This window comes from Motacilla alba, chromosome 3 (assembly GCF_015832195.1).
Source record: "Motacilla alba alba isolate MOTALB_02 chromosome 3, Motacilla_alba_V1.0_pri, whole genome shotgun sequence".
NCBI classification, from domain to species: Eukaryota; Metazoa; Chordata; class Aves; order Passeriformes; family Motacillidae; genus Motacilla; species Motacilla alba.
In genome coordinates, this window is record NC_052018.1 from 78,577,949 (window position 1) to 78,594,333 (window position 16,385).

Below are 16,385 nucleotides of genomic sequence, written 5' to 3' on the forward strand. Positions count from 1 at the left end.
GAATCCATAAATGAAATGTTAATATGATAACGTGAGCTAGATGTAGTCCTGTTTTCACTTATTTCATGGAATTTAAAAGGGAATCAGTTTTCAGTTTCTTCAATCAGCTCACTTGCATTTCAAAAGATAAGTACCTCTTGGCATGACTGGACTAAAATAATAACCTCATAATAATGGTTTAAGTTCCTAACACTTACAGTGAGAGGAATGGGTGCTTTCCCCCAACAAACTGAAACAGAAATGAAAGCTGCCTGCAAATGTAGCTTGTAGCCTTGAAAACATGAGAGTACTTAAGTTTCTTTAGTTCATTTATTACCTCATTTTTAGTAGCTTTATCTTACTGAGTGAAACCTAAAAAGTCCAATTAGTTTACCTGCTTGAAGGTGTGTGTTTGACTACCATTTAGTATGAATGGAAGCAAATATAATAAAGGAATAGAACTGGAAAGGAATGAGGCTATACCAAACTTATGTGTGTATATATATATATATGCATAGATAGGAATGTCTATATATAAAAATGGTATAGATTAGTTCTTGATAAGGGTTTGATCATTAGAACTATAAATAGCCAATAGAAACTTCTTAAAGAAAAATGGTCCTGTGTGATGTATCAGTCTCTCTCTGAAACTTACCTGCTGCCTTTTCTTTTCTTACTGAACGGCCAAGGGCTTCCACTGCCTATACTTTACATGAGCAAAATGGCATCAAACCTCAGCATTTGAGAGCAAATCTGAAGACCTTTTCAGAAATTTAAAATTTTGAAAACTTTATCTTTCTGATATACAAGTCGTTCCAACTGACACTTGAGTGAATGAACATCTTTGTATGCCAGAAGACCTTAATAACTCTTTTGCATCTCTAAATCCTATTAACACTGGCCCAAGTAATGAAAATGCTGCATACTGGCTGATGAATGTGGTTTGTTGACTAGCTTATAAAATGGTTTATTTGGGAAAATACCTCTGAATTTATAAACCTGAGGTAATAGCTGCCATAAGAAAGATTTCCAAGATAGTATGCAAGTAGATGTTGAATTACAAAAAGGAAAAAAAAAAACAGTGAAGGGAATAAAGCAAATAGATTTTGGATTTTTTTTCATGTTTTTTCTGTTTCTCCTTGCCTCCATCTTGCAGTGACCTAACAGGCATTTCAAAGGTACCTGATTTAGGCCAGATCTGGACACTTTCAACAGATGCACTAAAGCAGAAAAAAAAGTAGATAAATTGGGGTTTTTTGTGAAGAAAGAAGTACAAATGGACCACACTTTTAATTGGCACCATTCTGGGGCTTAAGAGTTTGAGAGGTGGTTTTTGGAAATGTCACATAAGACTCACAGTACAGAAAGAATGAGGAGAAAGAGACAGAAGTTGTGCAGTTGGAGAGAGAGAGAAGCAAAGAGAGGGGAGGTGAATGGAGAAATAAAAGTTACTCTGGTACCTCAAATATTAGGGTATTTTTTACTCTTATGAAACTTATTTGCTTGATATATTATAGTTAGCTGACTAGATTTGGCAAGAGAAATGGTCCTTGCTTTTTAAATGTCATTCCTTTGCGATTCCAACTTCTATGCAAACCATTTTGTAAGTGTTGCTGAGCAGTTGTAATACATATTGCAACTAGTTCTTGCTTTGTGTGGTGTGACTTCATAGGAGATTTCAAAGGTTGTGACAGACTGTTAGCCTGGCCTGTGTTCATTGTGTGTAAATGTTGATGATTTTAATTGTTCTGTAGTTTTATAAATGATTTTGATATTTTCTGTGCTGCATTATGAAACATTTTACAGTGTTGAACATCTAATGAACTGTTCTTAAAGGCACTCATTGAATTTGCATGCATTTATTTAATGAGTACAGTTTGATAGAATTTAACTAGCCACATTGAAAACTGTTTTAAAATGTGATAACTAAATTCTGTGGGGAATTAATAAAACTTATGAAGACTGTGCAGTAGCTGTTTTGATAGTTGTAGAAAACTGAACCAAAGAAAATGGCTTAAGAAAGAGTATGGTAGAACAGCTCTACATCCTGGGTCACAACAGGTTCTTTCCAGCTGCACAAGCTCCCAGGAACATTTCTCAGCCTAAGCTGAACTTGTATTTATTTAACTTTATTGTGGTATTTCTTCCTGCTTCTGAATTTATCAATAAAATCCTGGTTTTATTTAAGATAACTTGTGTATGTCTTGGATAAAATAAACAAACAAAAAAGGCCTCTACTCTTTCCTTTGAGGCTGTGAGTAGGACTGAGGCAGTTAATAGCCTTGTGATTAGACAGGTCATGGGAGAAGTCCAGGGAGACTCTCTCTGGACATCACCACAGACTTTCCAGGGTTATTATCCACAAAAGAGAAGGTAATGATAGAAATACAGAGTGTGTTAGTTACAAAGAAAATACAAGTCTATAATGTGACTTTAGTCTAAGTTAAACTTGACTTTGCAATTTGAAATGTTTTGGATCACTCTGGGAACTGGAAAGGTATCATCAGCATGCTGTTCAAGTTTCCACAAAAGAACTTCACCTTGCCTGTAGGTTATGGCTTCTGCATTTCACTCACTAAGAGATAGGATTTATATTGAGATCACAAATATTAAATGTTGAAAGCAAATATGTTCAGTCTGAACTATGCATTTTTTAAAGCTGGCAATATTTCACTGTCAGAACCAACTGTTTTTTTACACAAAATGCTTGTCTCAAGGCATGTCACTGGTGGGCAAAAAAGGAAGAGTTGGTGTTATGGCCTGCAGAGCCCAGCAAAGCCAGGCTTGCTTTATTTAAATAGTGTATGTGGAATATCCACAAATTGTATTTTTTCAATTTCATGGGAAGATATTATTATTTTTAGTCTTAAAGGGGCCGAGGGGTTAACACAAATTTGAATAATTGAACAGCCTGTAAAATACAAATTGGCATCAGAATTTCACAGCCATCACAGCTTCTCAGAATTCTGTCAGCTTCTCCTGAGGAGGAAAATACTTACATGATTTCAGTTTCATGTTATTTCAAGGGATACTTGATATTTTTAAGGGGTACTTCAGTTACCATCCCATTTGTAACAAGAATTTTGTGTTTTAAACAGGAAGACATTTCTTACCTTTGGGGACCAGAAGTGTCCTGTTTCAGGAGTGATATTCACAAAATCTGTGCACTGCCCATCTGTTGTAGTGAGATGGAAAACCCAGCAGCATTAGTCTAGCTACAGTTACCTTCTGGCAGTACTTATTGTTATGCCCATGAGAAGCAGTTAGTCCTGTTGTACCTAATTGTGGGTAGGCAGGAGTGGCAGGGTAATATCTCTGCCCCAAAGAACTGCCTGTCTCCCTGGATAAGGCTCCTGGAAAGGAGGATGCAATGGACAGAGTTAACAGTATGGGATAGAAGATACGATACTGTTTAAATTATTTGTGTTGGGTTGGTTGGTTAGGAAGTGCTGAGTCACCTGGGATGAGACCTTCAAGAAAAGAAGACAAAGTTAAGTGCTGGAGAGAAAGGCATGCAAGAGTGATATTACAGAGTCCAACTGAGGAAGGAGCAGTGGGAAGGAGATTCAGAACAAGCAGCTGAGGAGCACAGGGTTGAGAAGGCCCTGCCACAGTCTGGCTGCTCTGTGCTTTCTGCTTTGGCAGGTTCCATAGCTTCTCCTGCTGTCTGGGGGTTCTGGTTCATTCTTCCCCAGCTGGTTTTCTTTAGACAGTATGGCTGAGGAGGAAGGAAAAAGCTGCACCGAAGTTCTTGTACTTTGAAAATTATGTTCTTCCTTAAATATGTTGTGATATGGGACAGTCCAGAAAAGAGGAATTGTCCTTGTTGAGACCCTTTTAGGGTTTTTAGTCTCTCTTTATATGCGACAGGCCCTGAAGCTTGCCTCACTTGTACTTGTAATACCACAGTTTGTATCAGTCCACAATTTCCGAGCTTGATTCTATTGTTTTCACTCATTGATTTTTTAAAAAAATATTCAAAGCTACACAAGCCCTGGAAATATCAAATTGTGTTTCTTTTTCTAAAATGGAATTTAAAATTATTTATTTTACTACCCTATCTCTGAGTATATTTTTTACCCTTCTGCTTTTTTAAGTTGCTTTGTGAATGACCCTCTAAGAGAAAAAATGAAAAAAAAGAGATGGAAAATTAATGAAGCAAGCAAGCTTGAAATATCCATCACAGTACATAGCATAAATTAGCTAAGGCCAGACATTTTTCTTCAATACATTTTATGTTTCTCCAAAGTATTCATGCTGACAGCATTATCCAAAATGCATTATGTTAATATACTGCTAAAGGATGACAAATAGCTCAAATTATTAAATCACCTTTTATTTGACAGCTAAAGTTTATTGGGGTACAGTATGGGAAATCAGCCTGTCTGTCAGCTTGAAACTATCTCCCTGTAGAACCCTTGGATAGTTTAAATATTCTGTCTCTTCTGTTTTCCTTTTTGGTTTTTAAGAATTATTTATTGGAAGTTGTGTTTTAGCACAAATAATCTTCTGTGGCACTATGCTGACTGTACATTTCTGTACTGTGCAGGAGTTTTGAAATACATGATAAATAAGCTACCATGTTTCCCAGTGCTTGAGATGCCCATTTACCCCTGCTCCCCATGTAAATGCAGATACATTATTATGTGTGTGTGTATATATATATATATATATATATATATATATATATATATATATATATCCTGCCCACTAAAAAGTGTAATAATTAATAAGATAGTTTAAATCAGAGCAGTTAATAAAAAAAAAGCTACAACCTCTTTTGGTAGTCACTTTGAACTGCAGTGTGAGAGAGCCAGGTTTAAGAGCAAATGAGTACAGAGCCAAGTCTGGTATGATTTGCTGCAAATACTTGGACCTATAGAAGGCTATCTGTTTCTTAGTAGTAAGGTCTCTTAATTAAAATTTTATATTCCATGTTTGGTATTACTTCATATATTGCTGTTTATCTGGAGTATGTCTGATAATTGCTATTACAGATATCAGCCATAGTGTTTTTACATGGCAGATTTTTACATGGCAAAATACAGAGGAAAAAAATCAGAAATAGTTGTGGTTGGATGATTTAGTCAAATAAAAGTAGACACAGACTCTGAGAATTTGCTGAAAGTCAAGAAGTTAGTCAAATGAAGCATGTTACAAGTGTTTTCTTACCAAGACTTTTCTGTTGGAAACAGCAAGGCAACCGTACCATAGAATTTCTGTGAAAATGTACATTGTTACTGCAGATTCATAAGGTGTTACAGGTTGCCAAAGTAGTGATTACTTTAGGAAAAATAAAAATATTACAGGGTGTTTTCAGGTTTGTCATAGAAATGAAGGTCACAATATTGCTGGAAGCAGGGATAATTTGAAACATGCTTAAGATTGTTCTTAGATCTTAGTTAAGATCTGGAAAAGTGGAAGTAATATTCTTGGATACAACGGTGACCATGAAAACATAATGTACATTGAGGTATATTATGTACATTAGGAGGCTGCTGTGTATGCAGAATTTCTAATGTCAAGTGAAATCTCTATTGGTATTTTTGGCTGATAATGGTGAGTAAATGAAAAAAAAAAAAAGTAGAGTAGCAAATTGTCTTAATGAAATGCAGATATGCTGGGGCTATGAAGAAGCCACTTCTGCTGATTGTTGTCATGTAAGCATAGAACTGCTTGAGCAGAGACTTTGCAAAGAAGGAAGTGTGCTGCTTATCATGCCTTACTACACATCAAAGCTTTTGCCCTTGGATGCTTCCTGTAATAGACCTTTGGAAAGCGCTATGACGAAACACTGGAGTAAGTGGGTGATGGATGGATGATCAGGTGTTCACACTGCAGGGGGATTACAAGGCCTTACTGTATAGGTGTGTTAGCTGATTGAACCTTTTCAAAAGGTTAGCAGAAGGAAGGCACTTGCTGGTACTAAGGGTGAGTGCATAAGACAATTTAGAGCTACAATTCTGAAAAGAGAGAGGGGGAGACTTCTGCTGTTTCAATGGTTGTGAGAATCAAGATGTCGTGCATTTAGTGATGAACTATGCAAAACTGTCTACTGAGTAAAGGTAAGAAAACAGTAAAGCTTGTCTTCACTGCTTCAAAGCCATCTAAAGAATGTACCAGGTTTAACTGAGAGGAATTGTAACAATTCAAAATGAATGAATTTTGTTCACTGTATCTTTCAGGTATTGATGGAGAAGTACGTCTTCTGCATAAAAAACACAGATCCTGTTGATAATTTTAGGACTGCTTAATCTGTACTTTTGTTAGAGTTTCAGTAATTGTTACAGTCCTGTTTCTTGGATTATTCCTTTTCGTTTGTTAATATAGTAACCCTTATGCTTCCTGTTCTGAGGCACTGCCTAAATTTCTGCCAGCACAGTCATAATTTTACTCAATCTTCATCCATTTCCTTATTTGTTTAATGTAAATTCAAGTATTATTTAGTCTTCAATTAAATTTTCCCATTATATCCTTTTATAGTGGCATATTTATCATGTCTTAAAAGCTAATGAATGATAGGTCTAGAGTTCGGTGTTTGCAGCAAGATGAGGAACATCAGCTAGCAATAGCAAAGTTTTCCTGTACCCTGATGTACATGTGGGAGCCCAGCTTGGTAGCTGTGGCTCATGTCCTTGTTGCTGAGGCTTTCAGTAATGGCATAGCAGTATTAATGTTGTTTTGGGCATGTGTCAGATGAATATTGCTTTAAAATGCTTTTTGAATAAAAAATTGAAGTCTCTGTTCTAGTAATGGCAGCCATAGTAAGAATAATTGTTGATCCTAATAATACACTTTATGTCTATTGTTTAGTTCTTTAGCCACAAGAATTTTAGCTGTTAACAGTCTGTTTTTACTTGTAGGCTTATTTTATTCCTGTATGTTGTTGGGCATAATAATACAGAACAGCTTAGTAATTGCAAAAGAGACTTCATTGTGATTTCTTTCTCTCATGATGGTGATTGTTGTTGTTGTTTAGGAAACCTGAATTGACTGACTCTGCCTCTCTGCTAGAGACCTTCAAATTTCTTGAAAATGCAGCTGCAGACTTTAGTGATGAGGAAGATGAAGAAGATATTGAAGGAAGAGAGAAAACAATCATTGATACTGCAACAGTGAGTGGAAAAAATAATTGAAAAAGTTACGAAGAACAGAAAAAGTGAGATTAATGAGGTGCCTATAAGCAAAGTATATGACTGTGTATGTACACATGCAAATCATTAATGCATCTTTATGATGTTCTGTCCAAGCATGTGTGCATAAGAGGAATTATATATGCATTTCTAAGTTTTTGCATACAAGTTATGCTTTGCCATCTTTATTGCTCTAAGTTAGATTAAATTTTTCTAAAATTGTCTCTTTACTATTCCATACTGACGAGTATTTTTGAAATATACTGGAACACGATTTTTAAGGTATCAATGTCCTTTTTTACAGTTCTCAGCTTAGTTTGAAGGTATTGTTTATAGCATTGCATGTCAATAATTATTCTTGAATATTTATTAAAAATTAGTGATACTTACCGTTACTTGTAAAAAATTGTCTTAGATTACAAAACTGAAATACATTTGTATTTATAGCTTGTGGAAAAAAGAGGTGTAACTGGAAGAGCTCTAATGTAGTTAAGAAATTTTTTGTTTGTTCAGTCAAATGCCTTAACCTCACTCGTGATCTATACTTTGCTGTATGATTTATTCATGTGATCACATAGATACATGCAATCAGTACTCTTCTTTAAAATTAACATTTATTCAGTGAATTGTGTTTCCTAAAAATTGAAGCAGATAAGAGATGATGGATGTGATTGTTTTTATGGTCAGTTTTACGAATTAATACCAAAAAAACAATTAGTTTTATGGCATTTTTAAAGGGGATCTTTTCAGATCTTTCCTGTCATTCATGGACTGTGAACTAATGTCTGAGACTCTTCTGTTAAGTCTTGTGTAATACAGTATGTTCACTAAGCCTGCTGAAGAAATGAAGCTTGAAGTTTAGAATTGCTTCAGGTTTAGAAATTGTCTCTCTGTATTTAGAGGAAATACAATCAGTCATCCTCATGAGCTGTGGGATGTGGGACTATGTATTGGAGTCTTTACAGACTGACCCTTAGCAAGGATCTATGTCAAAACATAGTGATTAAAGTAAATAGAAAATTACTTAATAGAAAATTTCTAATAGAAAATTTCTTAATAGAAAATTTCTGTAGAAGTAAAAATTGTGGTACGGTTTTAATGTATCCTGGCATCAGCTTACCATTTGGTCAAATAACTGCAGAGAATCTAGTTTGTTTTGATTATTGAGGGAAAAGTAAATTTTTTGTGGAAAACTTAGCATGAAATTCTTCATTGAATCATATATATTTTTCTTTTACCAGAATTTGCTTTTGAATCTGACATGAAAATGCAGTTTAAAAATGAAAAGCAACATTTTTAAGTAGCAATAACATCTGAGAAAGCATTCAGGATGGAATGACTTACAAAGTCTAAGAAAATCAGCTCTTGTCAGTTGTGGGGTTTGGGGTTGGTTTATTTGTTTCCTGGAGTTGAGTCTTGGTCCACATAGAGAAAGATTTCAGAATTGAAAGTTAGGTATTTTCAGAGAAGCAAAGTGAGTTTGGTTTTACTGAAGTCTTTTCTGTGACATTCTTGAGTTTTTGTTCGTGTGTTTTATGTATTTTTCAGAAATGTTTTAAGAGACAGTTTGTACATTATATTAAAGAAAAAGACAGTAGTGGTGTAGATGAGTGTAGGTTCATTATCCACGTGATTGATTATTGATGGTCACAGGAAACAAGAGTTACACACAAGTTTCATTTTCACTTAGAAGTTTGAACAAAGTCTCTGTACTATTCCAGATTTGCTTATTAATGTGTACTTTTCTGCTTCCTCTTCAACTTCCTGTTTGGATTTTGCATAGAGGACAAGACAGTACTGCTTGGATTAAAAATGTGTTTGTAACTTAATTCAGCATTTTTTCCCTGTACTTTTTGACCCTTCAGATTGTAAGGAAAAGAGTGCTATCTGACAGCAGTGAAGACAGAGATACAGAAGAAGCTTTGAAAGAGTTTGACTTTTTGGTTACCTCAGATGATGGTGATGGGGAATCGAGAAGTTCAGGAGATGGAACAGACTGGGGTAAGGAAATTTGATGGATCATACCAGGAGAAAAAGAAAAAGTCTGCTAAAAACATACTGTGACTGATCAGTCCATTGAATGAGATCTCTGTCAGGATCACAACATCTTTTGATTATTTCTACTATTTCTATTTCTATTTTATTATTGGTAAATAATTGGTAGACTGAAGTCCTCTTGATATAATATTCTCATTTTTTTCTGTGAACTGCTTCAGTATAAAGATTCTTCAAGGTTTCTGCCTCGGGTCATTTTTCCTTTTCATTAATTCTAAGGCAGATAGAATTTAAATTTTATGAGTGGTATTTCAATGTATTTTTCAGTGACCCATACACATGAAGGGCTCTGATAAAGCTGTATTTTATAGTTATGATATGAAAGTTATTTTGTCATCTTTGCTTTCTCCCACTTTGATGCAGAGAGTAATGTGAGTCATAAAATCCAAATGAGTTGTACTCTTATTGTAGATTAGTAATTTAGTTAATATGAACTCTTCAGCTGCTCAAACTTTCTTTTATAATTTAGCAGAATAATGTATCTTTAGGCTCACTAGTCATAGAGAGACATTTCCCAAACTGCTCCCTGTCCTTAGAGGTTCATGTCCTGCAACCTGGATTGCCACCATCTCCACTTTATGTGGACATAATCATTCTGCCTAAATCCTCAGTATAGAGAAGGGGAGAAAGAAGAGAACTGGTTAAATATCTTGATGGGAAGTTGATTCCTACTTAAGCTGCTGTGGAAAGTCTTAAGGATAGGTGGACATGGAGCTATTGAAGATGATGGGAAATAATTGAGTTTTGTATGGAGCTGCAGCTGTGACAGACCGATAAGCCATGGTAGCTGTGGCTCTCATATGAGCATCTCCAAGATGCTCTATTTCGCTGAAGCCATGTCCATCTCCTGGCTGGACTCCAAGTTACTGTTCAGTGTGGTGTAGTCTCTGCTTAAGAGGATGTTGTAATATCATTAGGTAGAGCAGTCAGTATCTGCTCATCATTAGATATCAGCAGTCATTCGCCAAACAAATCTAGAAATACTGCTCTTAAAAAAAATTGGATGCTGCTCTTTAATACTAAAATTTTATCCATTTATACAGGGTCAGTGCAGCTGTTGCTTGTGTCATCAAAAAGTCAGTATGCCAGCAGGAGCTTTTTGTTCTCAAATTCACAATTCTGGTTTATTTTTGCTTTTGTTAATGACAGCTGAGTGCAAGTGAGCAGAAGTCAACATTTAAAATGAATTGTTATTAAAAGTAGTCCTTTCATTTCCAGAAATGCAAAAGGGGTTTTTTTTGAGTTGGAGGTGTTCATGTTTTTCGATTACTTCTTTCACAGCCTGTGTCGTTTATGGTAACTATGTAAGACTTAGCTTCTTCAAGGAACTGCTGTTGTAAATCACTTAGGTCAGCTTAAGTGAAACTGTTAAATGTAGTACAGTAGAGTGACGTTGTAGTGAGGGACAGCAGCAACAGAGGAAATTCCTTCTTCATTTTGGGTTCCAAGTATTACTGTTCAGTTACGGTAATCTGTTGAACCTATTTGGCTTGAAAGGTCCTCAAATGTTTTCTGGTAATTTTTAAGCTATTAAGCACTTGAATAGCCGTAGTGCAGGATCCACTTCTGAAGTTAAATAGTATTTGTGGGACATGTGGGAAGCATGCTGGGACAGGCTGCAGAAAATTAATATATTGGATGTTTTCCTGGCAACAACCTAATAAAATCTATTTAAACTTTTTTCTTTTGCTGGAGGAGGGAAAAAAAGTCTTGTCTTGCCAGGGAGGAAAAGCATGATTAAAACTTTTAACCTAACTCCAGAAAGACTAGATACTTGTTTCTCTGAAGTATGATTTTCTTATATATTTTTTGAATTCTTTATGCAATTCTTGCTAATTAGTGGTAATTGAGGTATATGTATTAAGAGGACATGACTTAGCCCATATACAATCTATTTTAGAGTCTCTTTCAGCTTACTAATGCTTATTTTCATAGCTTTTCTTGAAAGACTTAAACTGCTAAAGTTTGTCTTAAGTTAATCTGACACTCCATGAGTTTAGGATCATGACTGAAGGGTTCAAAGGAGTGAGAGAGCGCCTTAAAAAGTATCTTCTCTCTCGGTGGTGCAAGTCTGAGCAGAGTCAGACTCTGTTTTCTCTACATCTGTACATCTGGTAGTTAGAAGCCACAATAAGATGCCTTTTTTTGGCATCACTGAACTCTCACAGTAGTCTCAGCCCCTCCTTGAAGCTCATCTGCTCCGGCTGCCTGAACAGTCTTAGTGGCTCCCTTAGACTTGCTACTCTACACCAATAATAGGTACTTAGGACTCTACCTAAAAGGTTTCTCAGCATTAAAAATATTGTCTTGGATACAGTAGTCCAAATTATGGTCTCACAAGTGCCTGACACAGGGGAACAGTCACTCCCTTCACCCTCTTGGTTACATTCTTGTTAATATAGCCCAGGATATTGTTGGTTGCTTTTGCTGCAGTATTATGTTGCTGAATCCTGTTGAATTTGATGTTGATAAAGGATCCCTAGGTCTTTTTTAGCATTATTCATTTATGACAAGTCAGTCACATTAATAACCTATGTGTGGTTTTTGTCTTCTGGCCAGTCATAGTGACTCCTTCAGACTGTGATTGATAATGTTGTGCTTCCTCTACATACATTTAAGTTCTGCAGCTTAGTCTGAGGATAAGTTTATTATTGTTTGTATTTTGAAAGATCTAGAATAGCTTATTGATGTAGAAAGCAAACTTCGTCTGAAAGGAATTAATCTTTAAATAATAAGGTTAAGAATTTAATGAGAAAATTAAAGCAAAAAGATAATGCATTTCAAAGATTTTGGAGCTGTAATGGTCATAAAATAAAATATGAGGAAATAAATATGAGAAAATATATATGAGGAAGAGCTGTATTACCTCCCCTCCTCTCATGAATTATTTTTCTAAGCTGCCTCAGGACAGCCTCCTGATACAGAAAAATTGTTTGGGGGATTTGAACTCACGTAACATGTTTTACTCAAAATCTCTAAATACTGTAGAATTGGAAGGATTCTTCTATTCTGTATCGTGTCACAGAGGAAGCAGTTTGAGGGAGATGTTTAGGAAAAAAACAAATCCAAACCAAAATGCGGAGATTTTTTTCATTAGGTATGCTGAAATGTTTTGTACTTTTTTTTTCCAAAGATTACTACCTCAAGCCTTCACCTTTTTGTGAAGTTTCATGGCTTGAGTTCTCTAAGGGTTTATTTAAACCATGATGACATGAATATTATGTTCCAAAATTATTTAAATGTGCTACTGCTTTGTGTAAATGACAACATAGCACAAAAATAATAAAATGAGAATTTGAAATGCAGTAACACAACATCTGAGTTGTAAAGTTATGTTGACGAGTAACATAGCTGTTTCTTCTAGATATAATAATTCTTTCCCTGGAGGAAAGAAAAAGATGAAAAATGTGTCCTGATTAATTGTAAAGTAAATGTTGCTTACATTTATGGACAGCTATGTGTTTGGTTATGGGAATTAAACGTGTGAAATTTCATCTCAATTTTTTAAAAGAACATTCTGAGCAAACGGAAGTGGAATGTGAGTAGCAGTTTTACAGCTTTCACAAGCTTGGTGCTATTTCTGTCTGTTTAAAATAAAAGACAAACGTTGACAGCAGCTGTTGCCTCCTTCAGTGGAGATCACTTGGTGACATTATTGAAAAAGGATGTTTCATTTGTTTCACTTTGTTTAGAAAAGGAAGACCAGTGTCTCATGCCTGAAGCCTGGAATGTCGACCAGGGAGTTATAACCAAACTCAAGGAACAATACAAAAAGGAGCGCAAGGGGAAAAAGGGGGTGAAGAGTAAGTGGAAAACATTGCACCTTAAAATCATAAATCTCACATCTTTCACACCCTTAATTCTATCTCTCTTTCAATGTTTTCCTAAAATTACTTACTCTTTTACTTTGCTGCTCCTGACTGCTTTCCTGTTCACCAGTTCTCAGGGGTTGAAATTAATACAGACGATCAAGTTACCTGATAAATAGTTGGATTAGATATAACTTCTTCCAACCAAGTGTTGGGTTAGTTAAAAATTCTTGCTTTGAGCATGTTTTGTACTTTTGTTATTCAGATACGTAAATTGTAAAAGGCATTGTTTTAATACTTCACACTTTAATACAGAAGACTTCAGAATCCTTTCTTAGCTGGAAACGTGCCAGTTTCACAGGAAGAGTTAAAGTCTGGTATATAAATAAACAAAGAAAGAAACCAAACTGGAAACTCTCTTGAGTATCCTATTAGATGACAGTGGGAGAAAACAGGTTAATTTCTACCCCTGTTTATACTTGACATTCACAACATGAAAGTCATGCTGTAATCATAATTTGTTATGCAGGGCTCGAAATAGGAAGCAACTATGACCATCAGTTTATTTGTAAATCACAGGATTTATTTATTGACTTTCATACCTCTGGGACTAGCCTTCAAAAAAGTTGGGTATTTTTATTTAAAAAAAATCACCTGTGAACAGTATCTGAAATACAGTTTCTAGCCCTGTATTTTTTTTGTTACATTTCTTGAAATACAGATATATGTTTTGTAAAATCAATGGGTTTTGCTAGGTAAGCCATAAAATTTTTTGAACTCAGATGGAGAGTTTAAAATGAAACACTGTATCCATGACTGTGTTTCAAATACCTAGCCATATTGAGAATTCATGTGTGAAAGATGTATATTAATAATATTGCATGTAGCCTGGTAAGAAATTTCAGGGATGTTTCTCCCTTTGTGGCAAGATGCTTATGAATACCAAGGAAATTCTCACTTCAAAAGAGATATGAATAATGATGTAAATATGTCAGACCCTCGTGCTGAGGCTGCCTTGTTTTATTACTTTTTGCATTGATATTCTCATTAGCTGCTGCTCAGCAGTTGGTTATGTGGCTGAAATTATGTCATGAAAATACAAAAACTAAACATCTCCTTTTTTCCAAATTAAAAACAAAATAAAGATAAATAATTACCATGCTTTAAATTTCTCAAGTGATATTTTGTCATCTTTGGAATAATTTAATTTACTGGAAGTTAATTGCAAGTCTGACAAGAAGCTGAGCTGGCTAACCAAAGTGTTCATGTTTAACAAAATTGATTCTAAATTTCTTTAAGGTTTAAGATAGACAGGGCATGCCAGTATATGATTACAGTGAAAGTGATTTTTGTGACTTGTCTGTTATTTTTAAAATATACAGACATGTTATGTAGTTCAGGGTAAATAGCTGTGGTGTTAGTCTAGCAGAAATTATTTAATCCATGTGTTGAAATTCTGTTCTTGAACAGCTGTTTTCTTTTTATTTTTGATGATAAAATTTAATTTTTAATACAGATGCAGACATTATTGGAATATGTTTTATATCATTATGATAAAAAATCATGATGGAAAGGCAGCACTTGGACATCCAGTGCTCCTTCATGAAGATAACTGATGCTCAGTACCTTTTGGATTGATTTGATTGGTTTGATCTTGGGAGACAAAGTGGTTTACTGTAGCAGTTAAATTAAGCATCTTTCCATGGACAAACCATCATTGGAGGGGCATCAATGCAGAAAAATCAGGAAGAATCAGAGCCTGTTTTCAGTTATTCATAGTATTGCGCATAGTGAAGAAGAATGTGAGGGATGCTGTCTGGAGAAAAAAGAAGGAACTAAATAACATTAAATTTTACAAAGTTTGTTTCTATGACTTTAATTTCATCATATATGGTGCTTAGCCACTGAACTGCTACTAAGTAAAATACTGGTTTTATAAAGCAGATATTATAGTAAAACAATCTTGCAAAATCCTTCTTAGTGTTTTTCTGGATTGAATAATATTTTGGTGACAGACAAGTTAAATACAATCTAGTGTATTATCAGTCATTATGGTTAGGGTGGACAAAGTAGCATTTGCAACTGCATTAGTAAACTCATGATTTTGCAAGGCTGTAGTAAACATTCCTGTGAAGTAATAAGAGAATAGAATCATAGAATGGTTTTATGAGAGAATACATATATTAGAGTACACTACTGTGTTAAAGCTGCTTGAAAATAGCTGTATTATTTACTGGTCTAGGAAAAAACATAATGGACTATGGGTAAGACATTTTCCCATTCTTAATTAAACTTACAACAGGAAAAACTACCGAAGATATGTTTCAGCCTCAGTCCTATATAAAACAGTCAAAACAGGGATGTGGGAAAATGATGGAGCAAAGCACAGGTAAGTGTCAAGAAGGGCATGGGTCTTCACCATATGTAGCTTCAGGAAGTAGGCCAGTGAATCCAGTTGCATTTTTATTTTAATATAACGTTTCGGATTATATAGTTCACGATACTACACTACTGCACAAATAAATTTAAATTATAATGTTGTCATAAGAATATGCTGCACAAAGTACCTGATGCACAAATTCTAAAATATTCATGGATGTCACCTATTGTTTTAGCAAAGTAAATATTCTAATTATCTAAAGTGTGACTCAGTTGGCGGCATTCTTCAGCATCCCATACAAGTAGCACTATGAGTCCATACATATGGGGAAAATTGTGCGTTCACAATTCTCAGCTGCTTCTATCACTTTCTTCTTGAAATTCATTTCATGCTGGATGATTAGTTACTGCTGAAATAAGTGCTCATTAGTTTTTCTGTGGTAATGTCATAATGCAAGGTAGGATCCATTGTTGCATGTGCTGCTGTAGCATATCTGATATAAGGAGTGTCATCGTGAACTATGCCTAAACCCTTTAATTTTTTGTTTTTTTCTGGTTAGGGCCCAACAGGTCAAAGCTGCAAGATATGCTTGCAAACTTGAGAGATGTTGATGATCTCCCTTCATTACAGCCATCTGTTGCACCTTCTTCTAGGCCCAGTAGTTCAAGGCTCATTGAACATGAGATAAACAGGACGGATGAAGGTAAATATTAAAAAAGTGCATACCCCTTTGTAGAGGGTGGATGTTCATAGTTACTTCTTGAGAATTATCCTCTCTGACTTTCCAAGCACTTTACAAATTCTGATTCAGTATTGCAAGTTTCAGGCGTAATAAATGACATTCCTTCCCATTCCTCCATTATGGTTACTACTAGTAAGGTCAAGACACCTACTTAAGTTCAAGTCTTGGCTGAATATCTTTGAGCATGATGGAAAAAATAGTTTGCACTTAGTGGCTTTGTAATATGACCATCCCAAAACTTGCTTTTGTTTGTGCTCAAGCCTGGTAGACAAGTGTGGACCAGAAAC

The 16,385-nt window shown here is 35.2% G+C and overlaps 1 protein-coding gene across 6 annotated transcripts in view; it reads left to right on the forward strand.

The window, feature by feature from the left end:
• Positions 1–16,385, forward strand: part of STRN (striatin) — a 64,990-nt gene that overhangs the window by 29,957 nt on the left and 18,648 nt on the right. For 3 of the 6 annotated variants that reach the window (XM_038130549.1, XM_038130548.1, XM_038130553.1), the window contains 5 exons: positions 6,959–7,094; positions 8,978–9,113; positions 12,860–12,970; positions 15,279–15,365; positions 15,916–16,059. In XM_038130549.1, coding sequence (XP_037986477.1) covers positions 6,959–7,094; positions 8,978–9,113; positions 12,860–12,970; positions 15,279–15,365; positions 15,916–16,059 — 614 coding nt within the window. The remainder of the gene's footprint in view (positions 1–6,958; positions 7,095–8,977; positions 9,114–12,859; positions 12,971–15,278; positions 15,366–15,915; positions 16,060–16,385) is intronic. The other 3 variants (XM_038130551.1, XM_038130550.1, XM_038130552.1) reach the window with 3 other exon arrangements.